General features: G+C 46.8%; 1 protein-coding gene across 1 annotated transcript in view; it reads left to right on the plus strand.

Moving 5' to 3' along the window:
- The window catches only part of TBX15 (T-box 15), a 100776-nt gene that overhangs the window by 69916 nt on the left and 17821 nt on the right, over nucleotides 1-13039 (plus strand). The window contains exon 6 of the mRNA XM_011366440.2: nucleotides 2959-3023. Coding sequence (XP_011364742.2) covers nucleotides 2959-3023 — 65 coding nt within the window. The remainder of the gene's footprint in view (nucleotides 1-2958; nucleotides 3024-13039) is intronic.

Raw genomic sequence — 13039 nt, forward strand, 5'->3', positions numbered from 1 at the left:
TGGCTCCTGCCTCGCCTGTAGCACCTCTGGGTTAGGGTCATGCTGCCTTCATCACGGCATGTGAGGACGCCTGAGTCCCTGACCCACCACAGAAGGGTCATGAGAAGCCACTGGCCCTCTTGTTGCTTCATCGGACCAGGTGGCATTTTTCCTTTGATGCAGCCACCCCAAGTGTGTATGGCGGTTATTCTGCCAGTTTCCGGAGTCTCCCCACCCCGACCCCTGGATTTTGGTTTGCAGGGGGAGCTAAGGCATAAGCCTAACGGCTTGCTTCCCCTTTGTCTGTCTCCTCATTTCTCCTCCTCTGCCAGATAGAAGGGGAGGGCTTTTTACTTCTTTTTCTACCTATTGAGAATTCACTTTTATCACATTCCTGTCTTCCACAGGACAGCAGGCTCTATGGCCCAGCTGTCATGTGCTGGGTCTACCAGGCTGGCTCTCTGTACCATGAGACTATTAGAAACTAGGGCCTAGTGAGGATGAGACGACATTGGTTTCTGTCTTTGCTTCCCTTGGTCTTTGCGGACAAAGCCAAAGTTGTCAGCACAAGCATTAACTGGGATCATAATTTGGTTTAAAAGCTAAAATTGCTCTCTTCTGCCTGTAGCCTACCTCAGCGCCTCAGCAGGGAAACGCAGGCTTCCGTGATGTGGCCGCACCCAGCCCCCGTCGTCTCTCTCCCTGCCCCTCTTCCCATGTCCCGCGCTCTGGTCAAATGGCCTCCTCTAGGTGTCCTGAACGTGTTTCATTCTTTTCCACTTCGATGCTCTGGCTTGCGTAGGAGCTTTCTCATGAAACGTTTCCCTTGTTCTTTTCTCCCTTGATTGCATTTTTTTTTTCCATTAAAAACCCTCACATTCTTCAAGGCCTGGCTCACATGCTACCTCTAAGGTGACACCTCAGAGCCTTTCAACGTGGAGTAATCCCACTGCCTCTGCTCTCCCGGGACCCTGCCTTGTTGCAAACTTTATCGCTTTCTGTTTTACACTGTAATTATTTGTGCATATGTCTGCATTTCTCTGCTAGATTATGAGCTTCTGGGGTTGGGTGGGAAGGACAATACACAGCCATATACTGTGACTGTACGTGACTCTGTCACCTGTGCTGTCACATTGCTTTGCACAAAAAGGCACTCGATAATAAATCACTAATGAGTAGAACAACAACATCTTTATAAAGTTCTCTAAATCTCACATTAAAAGCTTTGAAACAAATATAGAGGTGTCGTTTTTCCTAACATTTGGTGGCAGTTATCTATTAAATCTCCATATAGGCCCTTCAGCCTGGGAGCCAGTGAATTGTGGGAAACAGGTTTTCAGCCATTTCTCCCAGGCCCATGAAACGGAATGTTGTTATATTTACAGGGGTCTGTGGAAGCCCCCCAAACACGGCAGCACAATCATATATCAGAAACCGCTATCATAAATGAGTCGGACAGGATAAGCCAACTTGAAAGAGAAAATAAAATATTATAAGCCCAACTTGAAAAGAAAATATGGTGTGTGGTTTATTGCTGTGGATTATGGAGGAAGAAAGAACTGATTTTAAGTCAAAAACAGAACGCAATGACAGTCTTTAAACTCAGTTCAGTACTCACATGGCAGACAGTGGACTTCAGAAAGCCAAAGCTTCAGGCTCCTGCTCTGGTCTATAAAATAGATGTAAAATTGCTTTTGCTGCATTTCAGTGCTACGTTATTAGTTTGCCATTCTAGAGGCAAGGAATGTTTAGGGGGAAAAAATAACGTGGGTACTTTCAAGTCCGAGTCTGTTCGTCAGAATCTCACATCGCATTTTAAAGACTGTGGCTTCGGGACATTCTGCTCTGACAGAAGAAGGACTTGGGACGATTTGCAACACAGGAAACAACCTTAGCCGTCCTTGGACGAGTTCTGCGATGAGCAGAGATGGGAAGGTGGGCTTGAGGTTCTCTTGTCTGTAGAATGGCCTTCCATCGAGGGCCTCTCTCCTTTCCTGAGCTCCCTAGCCCCCCTCCCTGTTCTCTGTCGCTTGAACGTAGTGAGTCATTAACATCTGGTTCAGACGCGAAGGTATCAAAATGCGTCCCATGACCAAGGCTGAAAGCGGAACATTAGAGCACATATGGGATTTGTTGGTCAGGCTTGTTCTAGTCTAGAGGCATGAGGATAATATACACAACCACCGCAGAGAACGAGGGGACCGAGATAGGATGCAGCGGAGCAGGGCTTATGCGCTGAGTGGAGGCTGAACCAGGTGGCTTCTCGGGACCTGCCCAGCCTGCGTCACGCCATTGTTTGCTCAGCCTTAGGAACCTGCCTGTTTCTTCTCCTTTGCTTGTGAGCCTCGGAGGCGGAATGAGATGCACGGTGTCCTGCCCCATCCAGTCACACGTTTGTAGATTTTCCTCTGGGTGCAAACTTGACAAAAGTCTAGCTACATTTTGTGTCTTTTATAAGGCTATTTCAGGTCACTGAATTAACAATTCTTAGCGGCAGGAAAGGCATAACTTAAGTGAAATGGGCAAAACGGTCAATTATTTGGATCTTTCGGGCGGAGGCAGGCTGTCTGGCGGTCTGATTCTACCTGACTGGACTGGCCGAATCCATTCATTCATTCATCACTCTCTCGCTCACTCATTCATTCACTCATTCATTCAATGAGCGCTTTTCAAGTGTCTCCTGTGTGTCGTGTACCATGGGCCCGGTTTTCCATTTCGATGGCTCTGTCTAGGCAAGTGATTTGTCACGATTTTAGGGCGAGAAGGGTGGTTTTTAGGGAGAAAGTCGGTCAGGCGGGTGAGACATCTGTGTGCCAGGTCCAAGCCCTATATCAACTTCACTTGAAATCTCCAACTAAAAGGAAATTAAATAAAAATAATAGATATTTTTAACAGACTGGTTTTTGTTAATTTTCTAGGCACAACCAAAAAGCAGTCCGTTAATATAAATACAACTCATGCTTTTTTGTTTGTTTCTAGATCACCAGATTAAAAATTGACCGAAACCCTTTTGCTAAAGGATTCAGAGATTCTGGAAGAAACAGGTAAGGATAATTGGGAAAGAGACTCAGTGACATTTCTTTTCTATGTGACATTATTCCTCCCAAACCCCAACTGGTGGCTTTTGGCTCCTGTTTTTTGAAAAACGCCTGCATGCTATGTCACTGTGCTGACTCAGGAAAAGTGACATGGATAGCTGATCCCAGAGTGAAAAAGCTACTCGGTGAAGGCTGGATTATCTGAATCCTTTGTTAACACACCCTGAATCACCAGGTCAGACACCTCATGGTGCTTTCCCCTCTACATCATACTTGGAGATTTTCCTTTGGGTGCAAACTTGACAAAAGTCTAGCGGCTTTTGATAAGACCATTTCAGGTCACTGAACGAATAATCCTTACTGGTGGGAAGAGCACGACTTAGGTGAAATGAGCAAAGCAATCGATTATTTGGATCAGGCACTTAAAAAAAATTTTATGCTGATTTCTTATCATCAAAACATTGCCACTTTTTTTTTTTTTTCTGAGAAGCATCTCAATGTGGCTGCAGCACCTGCGGTGAAATCTCGTTTGTTTTTCATTATCAGAAAATAAGGAGTCGTGGACAAATAAAAATTTTCAGAAAATTATTACCTTTAAGAGCTATAACTTTGTTTAAAAAGTTAACAACTTTTCTGGGAAATATTTCCAAAATATATTAGATGTTCTCTGCTTTAATAAAGAGAGTTTATGGAGCACCAACTCTCTTGATGACCTAATATCATCATTATGATTAGGCCGATATAGTGAAACTCTCAGGAATTGCTGAAATTTACAGGACTATTTGCTCCTGTTGTAAATGGCTTTAGAGACTGTGGGGTTTTTCTAGTTAATTCTTCTTTCGTCTCTCTAAATCCTTCCTATCTAAAATTAAAATATGTTATCCATGGAGAGTTACAAGGGGAGTGAATTTGCCAGAAAAAGCAGATCTACTTAAGGTTATTCAATCAGAAAATTCATTTTATGTCATACAGAAACAGTAAATGTGGCGCATGGATCTCATAAAGTGTGTGTGACAACTATTTAATGTTTAGACATTTTCCTAATTTGGGGGCTTTCCTTCACATCTGAGTGACACGGACTGTCAAGAGTTATCTTTGCTATTTTCTGTGCAAGAGTTTTCAGGTAAACTGTCTAGTATTACATTTAGAACCACTTCGTGAACTATGTAGCCCAATTACATTGGAGCCCAGATTTATGCTAAAAATCAGTCGTAGTGATCATTTCCTCTAAAAAAAAAGACTCATGAAAGCACTTCTTTATAAACTCTTATTGTATATTTAAAATACATCTAGATGTCTATAAAATTTAATTTATCTAGGAATTTTTGAAGGTCACATCTATTGATTAAAATTAAATCTACTTAGACTTCTGGCTTGCAGATGATGAAATTGAGTGACATGTTCTAGGTCAAGCAGCTAGTTGGTGGTATGGCTACCCTAGAACTCAGGCACATGGACTCCAGCCAGATGCTTTCCTGTTCAGTGATTGTTTAAAATGAGACAGAGGCCTTTGTTTTCAAAATTTAGCCAATGAAGAACGAATACCTATTTCTTCCTTTCAGATGGACAGTCCTCTTCCTCCAAATTGTTTATATTCCATATCTAGGTCACGAATGTTCCTGTGGGCTGTTTCCTGTCGTCTCCTTTTCAGGCACACTGGGCTTATGGTTAGTGATTAAGAGCTCAAAGTAGATGCTGGCCTTTCAGGAAGAAGCCTCTAGGATATTTAAGATCTTTCACTTAGGTGGATGAGTTCTCAGATATTGTAAGTAAAATGGCATGTAGATGAGCAGGTGTGTGTTTTTTCTAGGGAGAGGTCTATAGCTTTCTTCAGAATCTCAAAAAAGGTCTATGACCAGAAATTAAGCATGTCCGCTCTAGATGCAGGGGCCAACCCTCCTGATTTTGGTTATTCAACTATTTTTTCTTTCCTCTATCTCTCCAGTGGCATTTAGTGTTGTTTTTTTTTCTTGACACTCCAAGGCTTGTTTTCTTTTTCTCTTTTTTTTCCCCCTTTGCTTTTCTCTCCCATGGGAGCCCCGTTTTTCAGAGGCACAACCTAGAATGGAAAATTGGTATTGATAGGTTGTTTTGATCAGCATAGGGCTATGCAGTGGGGCCATATTTCAATCTTGGGAGTAAGACCATGTATCTTGAAGCATCTGCCTCTGGTTAGGAAGTTGTGATGACATCTCAGTTCAAGTCCTGAGGTCCTCCTGTCTCTTCCCTGGGCCAGGAGGGACCTTGACACATCTCTGGCCTTGGCCTTTGTCTGCCCTGAGACTGGCGAATGTCTATTCTGCCAGGTGAACTGCTCTTTGTAAGAAATCCAGGAAAGCAGAACTATGGGTTGTCATTAGCCCATTTCCATGCTTTCTTTATTTTTCTGATACCATAGAAATTCATTATATACCACTAAAATCTACAGGTTATTTTAAGTAATATTAGTAACGATAGAAGTTATCTGTGATTGAACATTTCCTGTGTTCCAGATCTTATATTCTTTCTAATCTTCCAAATAACCTATATTTTACAAATAGAGAAAGAGGCTCAGAGACAGGGATTAAAACCCAAGTCCACCTGACTTCGAAGCCTGTGCATGTCATGCTCTATCATGCGAACAGTATAAACTTGACTTATTTTATCTCCAACAGATATGGAGAGTAGACTCTTCCTCTAAAAACCTTCATTTACTTTAAAGGTATTACTCAAGTACCCAGAACCTCCTTTTTCCCCAAATAAAACCACCTGTACATTCTCTACCTTTCTCTTTATACACTGTCCCCATGACAGGAAGTCGGGCTGAACTTCCCTAGCAGGTGAAACTGTGATATAATGACAGTGAAGGCACCTGTCTCACGATGGAGCAAGGATGAATCATTAAAGGTAGACGCCATTTTCATCCCCCAGCATTCTGGGGAGCTAGATTAAAATAAACGTGTTGGGGCGAGTACGGTGGCCCCTGTATTTTCTCTTTAAAATGCTCAAAATGACCTAATAATCACACTTTAATCCTCACTAACTGCCTCCAGGATCTGATGAGGGCAAGAACTGTTCATGCCATTTTGCAGATGGGAAAGATTGATGGGTGAGGATATAAAGGATTATCCATAAATCTGCTGGGAACTGGAGGTTCTGTGCCAGCATCAGAGCCCAGCCCATCACCTTCCAACCAGTGCCTCATCCGCTGCCCTTCTCGTGCCAACAGAGTTCTTATAAATCTGTGATTTTCCCCATGCATTTTAGATATCAGATGACTCATACGGATGAGCGTGGCTTAATGAGTTGCACAGAAATGTACCCCAAACATACGGATTACATTTCCTTTAAAAACACATGGGCTTAAAAATTAGGGAGGAAACTGGTCGGCCAATGTTTTTTGGTTTCGCACAACACAAAACATTTGTGGAACACTTTGCCAAACCTCAAACCAAAACACGTTCAGGTTTGTCGACCTCAATCCATCCCAGTGCGATCCAAAGGCTCGGGAAGGGAGGAGCGTGAGGGGAGATGGGGAGGACGCAGCCCCCCGCGGCACTCTGAATGCCCCGCGTGACGGTGGTCCCATAAGCCCCCCATTGCAGTGTCATCACGCAGCCGGGCTGACAGCAGCGTCCTCTGCGGGCAGAGAAGGACTTGAGGGAGCTGTGGGGCGGATACTCGCTCCCCAGGCTTCATGTTGGTTTTCTGGGAGAAGTCCTCCTGGCTTCTGGCCCCATCGCTTCCTCCGTCCCCTCAGCGGGAGCCAGCGAGCTGATCTCAGGCTGGGAGAAGACCTCCTCAGAAGCTGCTCGGCTGCAGAGTTCCCTTCTGGGCTCTTTCCACTGTGTGGTAAGCCCGGCAGAGGAGGCCCACAGTTTGGGGGAGTCGGCTTATTTCAGGGAGCGCTAGCCTGCTCGTGCAGCCCTCACACCTATGCCACGGTCTCCAGACACTTTTATCAGTCGTGAAACTGGTATTTTGGTCTCCGTGCGTCAGGCTCCTAGGTCTTTCTCAGAATTTATTCTCGGTTCAAATGAGGGCAAAAAGTGGTATTCGTGGGGCTTTCTAGAAGCCCTACGGATGCCCCAGCGAGTCCACAATGTCAGCCTTGTGGTGTCACCGTCATCAGAGCCTGTCACAGTTCTCCCTGCTTCTGCAGGAAGCGTCAGTCACACACTTCAGTGTGAGAAGGTCGCCATCCATCACACTTTACTTATGGAGCTGCTACTTTGCATTCACATTGAATGATGTCCCTGATTAGAAGTCTCTACCAGAAAAGTGTGTATATGTGTGTGTGAGTATGCGTGTGTACATGTGTGTGCGTGTGAGTGCATGTCTGTGTATGCATGTGTGCATACACGTGCGTGTGAGTACGTGTCAATGTGTGTGTGCATGTGTGCGTGTGTGCACGTGAGTGCATGAGTGTGAGTGCGGGTGTGTGAGTGCATGTGTGTGCGAGATTGCATGTGTGCGCATGAGTGCGCATGAGTATGCGTGAGTGTGAGTGCGTGTGTGCGTGTGCATGTGAGTGCGTGTGAGTATGCATAAGTGTGTGAGTGTGTGAGTGTGAGTGTGCGTGTGAGTATGCGTGTGTGACTGCATGTGAGTGCGTGTGTGCATGTGAGTGTGTGTGTGAGTGCATGTGAGTGTGTGTGTGAGTGCATGTGTGTGAGTGTGTGTGTGAGTGCATGTGTGTGAGTGTGTGTGTGTGGGGGGGGAGAGTAGTAGACAGTTGGCCCTTTCCATGCAGAGACGCTGACAGGCTTTGTTCCAGACATTGCATCTGCAATGAAAGGAAAACTTTACTTCTAAACTGTTCCTCCTTTTAGATTTCTCAGAAACTGTGTAGCCCAAAGCTGGCTTTGGGTGTCAGAGGGGTCAGTAGAGGTTGACATTTAATGAGGCCTGGGCGCAGGGCACAATAGCGGAGGGACCTCCGGGAGATGTCCCCTGCCAGGAGGAGACAGTAACGCCTTCCTGTGCCTGGGGAGACCAGAGTCCCTCAGCTGGAGACGGCTCTGTGTCCTGTGGTCTGTGTCCTGGGCTCTGCCCCTGCGGGAACATAAGCTCCTGGGAATGGAACTGTACCTTTTTCAGGTTTCGATTCTTAGATTTTTTCCCCTATAGTGCCAGGTATACAGAGGAGAAGAATACGTGTTCGTGTAGTTACAAAATAGTGAACAGAGCTGATGAGCGGCAGAGCAATTAAAACCCAGGAACTCTGCGGTGGGAACGCTCTCCAGCCGAGGGTGAGTCAGGCACAGCACGGTGGGGGCTAGTTCTGGACACCGACTGAGAAGGGAATGAAGAGTGAGATCCGCAAATGGGCTTCATTGGAAAGACTAAGGCAGTTTGCTTCCGGTCTGAGATGGACCGCTGCCGTAAGACGCCGACTGACCCTAACCGTGGATCAGGTGTGGACACACACACCTGCCAGGCCATCTGAGCTGGCTGTGGACAGGGAGGACATGTCTGTGCGCCTGGCTCCCTGGAGAAGGACACGCGGTGAGTCCCAGGGTCTGTGAGTCAGGAAGGAAGGAGGGAGGGAGGGAGGGAGGGAGGAAGGGCAGGCAGGAAGGGGTCCCAGAGACCGGGCCGAGCAGAGTGAGTTTAGGTTGAGAAAGGTCATTCAGGAGCGAGCTGAGAATCACACCTTTGGGGGTGGCCGCCCCACTGGGCAGCCGGTTCCAAAGAGAAGACAGGTCATGAGAGTGGAGAGAAGCAAGAGCCTTTGCGCTGAGTCTCTTGGTCAAGCAGCAGCCGCGGGAGGTGCGTGTGCCCGCGTGACGGGGAGCCCAGGGTGCCCGGCTGGCGGGAGCATTCCAGCCGCGAGAGCCGGCGCTGTGCAGGGGACAGCAGAGGAGCGGGAGGAAGGAGGACGGCGGGTCTCCCGGCCCGCGTCTAACGAGAAAGCCTTGTCCCCATTAATGGCTGCCGAGATTTTACAAGGAGCCCAGGTCAGCTTGGGGCGTTTTACACAATTCCCAGGGGCTTCCTCTGAAGGATGAAAATTTTGATCTCTCTGAGGAGTGAGGGGATCTATGAACCTCTTTTAAAAGTGCCATGGAGTGTGTGACTCCGGGTGGTCCTGGGTCAGTACCTTCATCCTATCCTTGACCTTGGGCTTTACCCTGCTCTCAGCGTCCACTGCATCTAAGACAAGTGCAAGGGGAGGCTGACCCATGTGACACGGTTTCCTCTGCGTACTCCTCACTGGCGCGGCGACCAGGACCCTCTCACCGTTACCGGTCCCACAACAGGTGTCAGGTAGAGTGGCCTTCAGTAGTTGAGGGAGTTGGTGTGGCTTTTTAGGAGGTTATCTTTTTCTCTGTGGTGTCCGCCTCTGGATGGTGTACCAAGACATTCAGTTCCACGACTTAGAAACTGTCAGAATGGAGCCGGTGGCAGGCCCTGTCTCAGGGGACGCCGGTTCATACGGATAAATCGTTATAACAGGTCACTCCTCACTGAGAAAACAAGAGCCTGCAGGATGGCTCGGAGAAGGCAGCCTCCGTCCGAGCTAAGTGTCAGCCAGCACTGCTGTTCGCTGGGAGCGTGGTTGGCGGCCGTCTCTCGTGGTGCCTGGCGTTTCGGGGGATGGTGACCTACGACCGGAGCCGTTAACTGCACTGCAGGAATGGGCGAACCTGCTTGCGGGAGGCGGGTGCTTAATGGGGCTAATACGTAACCCAAAGGCAGGGATCTCTGCTGGCGATGGGGACAGCACTGGAAAGCACAGAATTTTCCTGCGCCTCCCCACCCCCTCTCCATCCCTTAAGCAGCTGCTATCCCAAGGCCACAGACAGGAACCCCTGTCGAGGCCCCGCCCCTCCTCACGACACCCAGTAAAGATGAGTGCGCAGCTCGAAAGAGGGCTGTGGGGTGAGGAACTAGAGCGCCCAAAGGTGACAGCGGGGACAGGAAAAGTCACTTAGAAGTTAACCCCAGAACTTGGGCCGGTCCATCTTTGTTTAGATCGAAAAGTAACGATGTTTCTTCGGAAATTGGAGAAGGAAGGATGCAGGGTGAGTCTCGGTTACAAGCTATTTACTAGATCTAGAATTCTCTCTTATAATCAAGTACCTCAAATCTTGTCTTCTCCCTTATCTATCTATTAAGCTGAACATATAAAATTACGGTAAGTGAGGTCAAGAATGATAAAATAACAATTTTATACGGATCGACTTCATATATTTATTTCTAGTCATTCAAATCGTAAGTATACGAATAACACTGCATGTAGTGTCTGTCGTCCAAGCGGTCCATTTGATCTCTGAGTTCACTGATATGGGCACAGTGTTTCCCATTTTACTGATGGGAAAACTGCGTACTGAGGCACCGACTTTCAGGACTGGCAGATCTCTCAGTACCAGCATCCAGAAAAGTGATGTCATTCTCCTGTTAGGCACAGCGTGCCAGTCAGCAGACAACCCTGCCCTCGTCCAGGATCCCCGTCGCTCCTAGAGGCTCGTGTGGCCAGCTCAGAGCCAATGAGCTGACCACTTGCCTTCTTTCAACCAGCATGACTGTCCAAGTGTCTCTCTCACTTTCAATTTCTGTGTTTTCATTTGTTCTCCCTAGAGCCATTGGCTGTATTTTTCCAGCCAATCTCCTCCTGTTCTTTCCTGGCAATCTTTCCAGCCTCTGTAGATTTTGCATACTCTTTTGTTATCCCTGGCACGGGTGACAGTTAGCAGAGCTGTGGGAGTCATCACTGCTGGACTCCCTCTCAGGCACGGCTGCATCTACAGTTCAAGGTGGCTGGCCCTGGACTCTGGCAGCCACATCCTGCCAGACTCCTCCTCTTGATCCAGGCCGGCGCTGTTTGTCATGTCCCCCGGCTTATGGCCTTCCAGCGAGCATTTAACAGTTCTCTCTGCCTTATTTGTTCTCCCTCCTGTCATGAACCCTTTTCACCATTGTCTTCTTGGCCACGCGGGTTTGCCAAGGAAGGTTGGCAGCTGTTTTATTGTGTATGGCTCTTGCTCAGGGATGGTGTCATCTAACAGAGTGACGTCTTTTTTAATGGCTAACATATTGGAGTCTGAAATATCTGCAAGATCATGAGGCCTACGGAGGCTGGAGGGACACGTCTCTGGTTCTTTGAGGAGAGAGTGAGAAATGGAATTAGGTGAACACACTGATCCCTCCACATTGAAGCCCGAGCCAGAGGGCTGACATGCCTCTGAATTCCAGTGAAGTAAGGGAGTCTTCTCCTGTTACAGGTCACAACCCGAGCAGTTGGTGGGATTTCTTTTTGCTTGAGTTAGACCAATGGTCCTCAAGCTTTCATTATGTTTTCCCTCTTGTTTTGATATAATTAGTCTTTAATCCATCTGCACTGATTAAGTAACAATTAAGAGGGAGCAGTGTCATGCTCTCCGTCTTACACAAAGGGGACTACGGCACAAAAGCATTCTGTAAGTGGCCGAGATTGTATTAATAAGCAGCAGGGTTGCAATGTGAACCCAGGCAGTCCGGCTCCAGAGTCTGCTGGGCTCATCTGCCCCTCGCGTGATTCAGCATCACCAAATTAGACTGCTACAGTCAGATGCGAAGGAACGTAATATCTGACTTAGCCTGCTTCATGTTATTGTGGATTTTTACTGCTCTTGAGGCAGTGAAAACTGCCATGGCTACTTTTTCAGACTCTAAGTGGGGACAAGGTCCCCAAGCTGGAATTACTGGGTAAGGAACAATTTTAACTGAACTCCAAACATTTGTCCATGGGACACCTGTTCTTCCAAACCATTGGAAGGCACGTGGGTGACAACCAGTTCCTCACATAGACATATTTATTGTACCATCTGAAGCCAAATTTTGAATGATGGCTTGTTTCGTTTTGTTTTGCCTTGCCAATTTACAGACCCCTGTTGGGAGGTCTTTTTGAAAATCCCTGGACAACAAATTCCCTGAGGAATCTAGATGTAGGAGCTGATTCCAGATCCTGTGAAGAAGGATGAGTGGAAGGTCTGAGCTTACTTCAGTGGACCAAGGACAGTCTGAGAAAAAGGATTAGAAAGTTGAGATACGATAATTAGACCTGAAAGAACAGCATATTCTGGTTTTGTGTCGTCAAATACCAGAACAGGAAGAGAAAGGAAAGGAGATGAGAGGCACAGCGCCGCCCACAGGCTAAAATCCAAGCACCTGACATGGGATAAATACCCATGATGGATATTTAACATGGGATAAATACCCATGATGGATATTTAACATGGGATATTTAACATGGGATAAATACCCATGATGCCCCCTGCCCCCCATCTTGCACCAGGAGCTCCAGTCACCATGGACGATCTTCAGTTGCCAGAACACAATTTCTCTTTCCTACCTCCAAGTCTTTGCACCTCCCGTTAACTATACCAGAGAAGCTCTTTCTGCCTCTTCCCTGTGTTGAAAACTGCTGAGTGCCCTTTGATGTTAACTGGCGTTTTATGGACTTTTCCTTGAGTTTCCCAGGTATAGTAAGTACTTCTTGTTCAGTGTTCCAAAGCATCTTCTACATATCTCTAGTGCAGCATATCTAGTGGCTCAGAAAATGGTCATTAACGTGTCCTCTTTTTACTGAACGGGGCACTCCTAAAGGATAAAGACCTCATGTCTTTTTTCACTTTTATATCTCCTGATCCTAGCATGGTTGTTTTCCTGGTTGGATAGCTCCTTTACGATTTGAAGACCCTGTCTCAGTAGACTTACCTTCGCCCTCGACTGTCTTCTATTTAGAGATGACCTATGACCTTATCCATCCCTACCATATGTTCCCTTCATTACCAGTTGATCACCAGCAGATAGTATGGGGAAGAGCCAACACTCAGAACTACAGAGAAAATAAGTAGAAGAAACATAAAAAGCAGCTCTCTATCTCAAGACAAATAAAAAGCAGAAACGATGCACTGGTGTGCTACCTAACAGGTTCACAAACGTAGTTGTAATTGTTAAAATTATCAAATATTGCTGAATGTCAAAGAGACGTTCCCAGAATTTGTTTTTGAAGAGAAGGTTGATTGAAAGACTTCTCTCCTTCCTTCCTTCCTTCC

The sequence above is a fragment of the Pteropus vampyrus genome, unplaced genomic scaffold (assembly GCF_000151845.1).
Source record: "Pteropus vampyrus isolate Shadow unplaced genomic scaffold, Pvam_2.0 Scaffold6, whole genome shotgun sequence".
In the NCBI taxonomy this organism is placed as follows: Eukaryota; Metazoa; Chordata; class Mammalia; order Chiroptera; family Pteropodidae; genus Pteropus; species Pteropus vampyrus.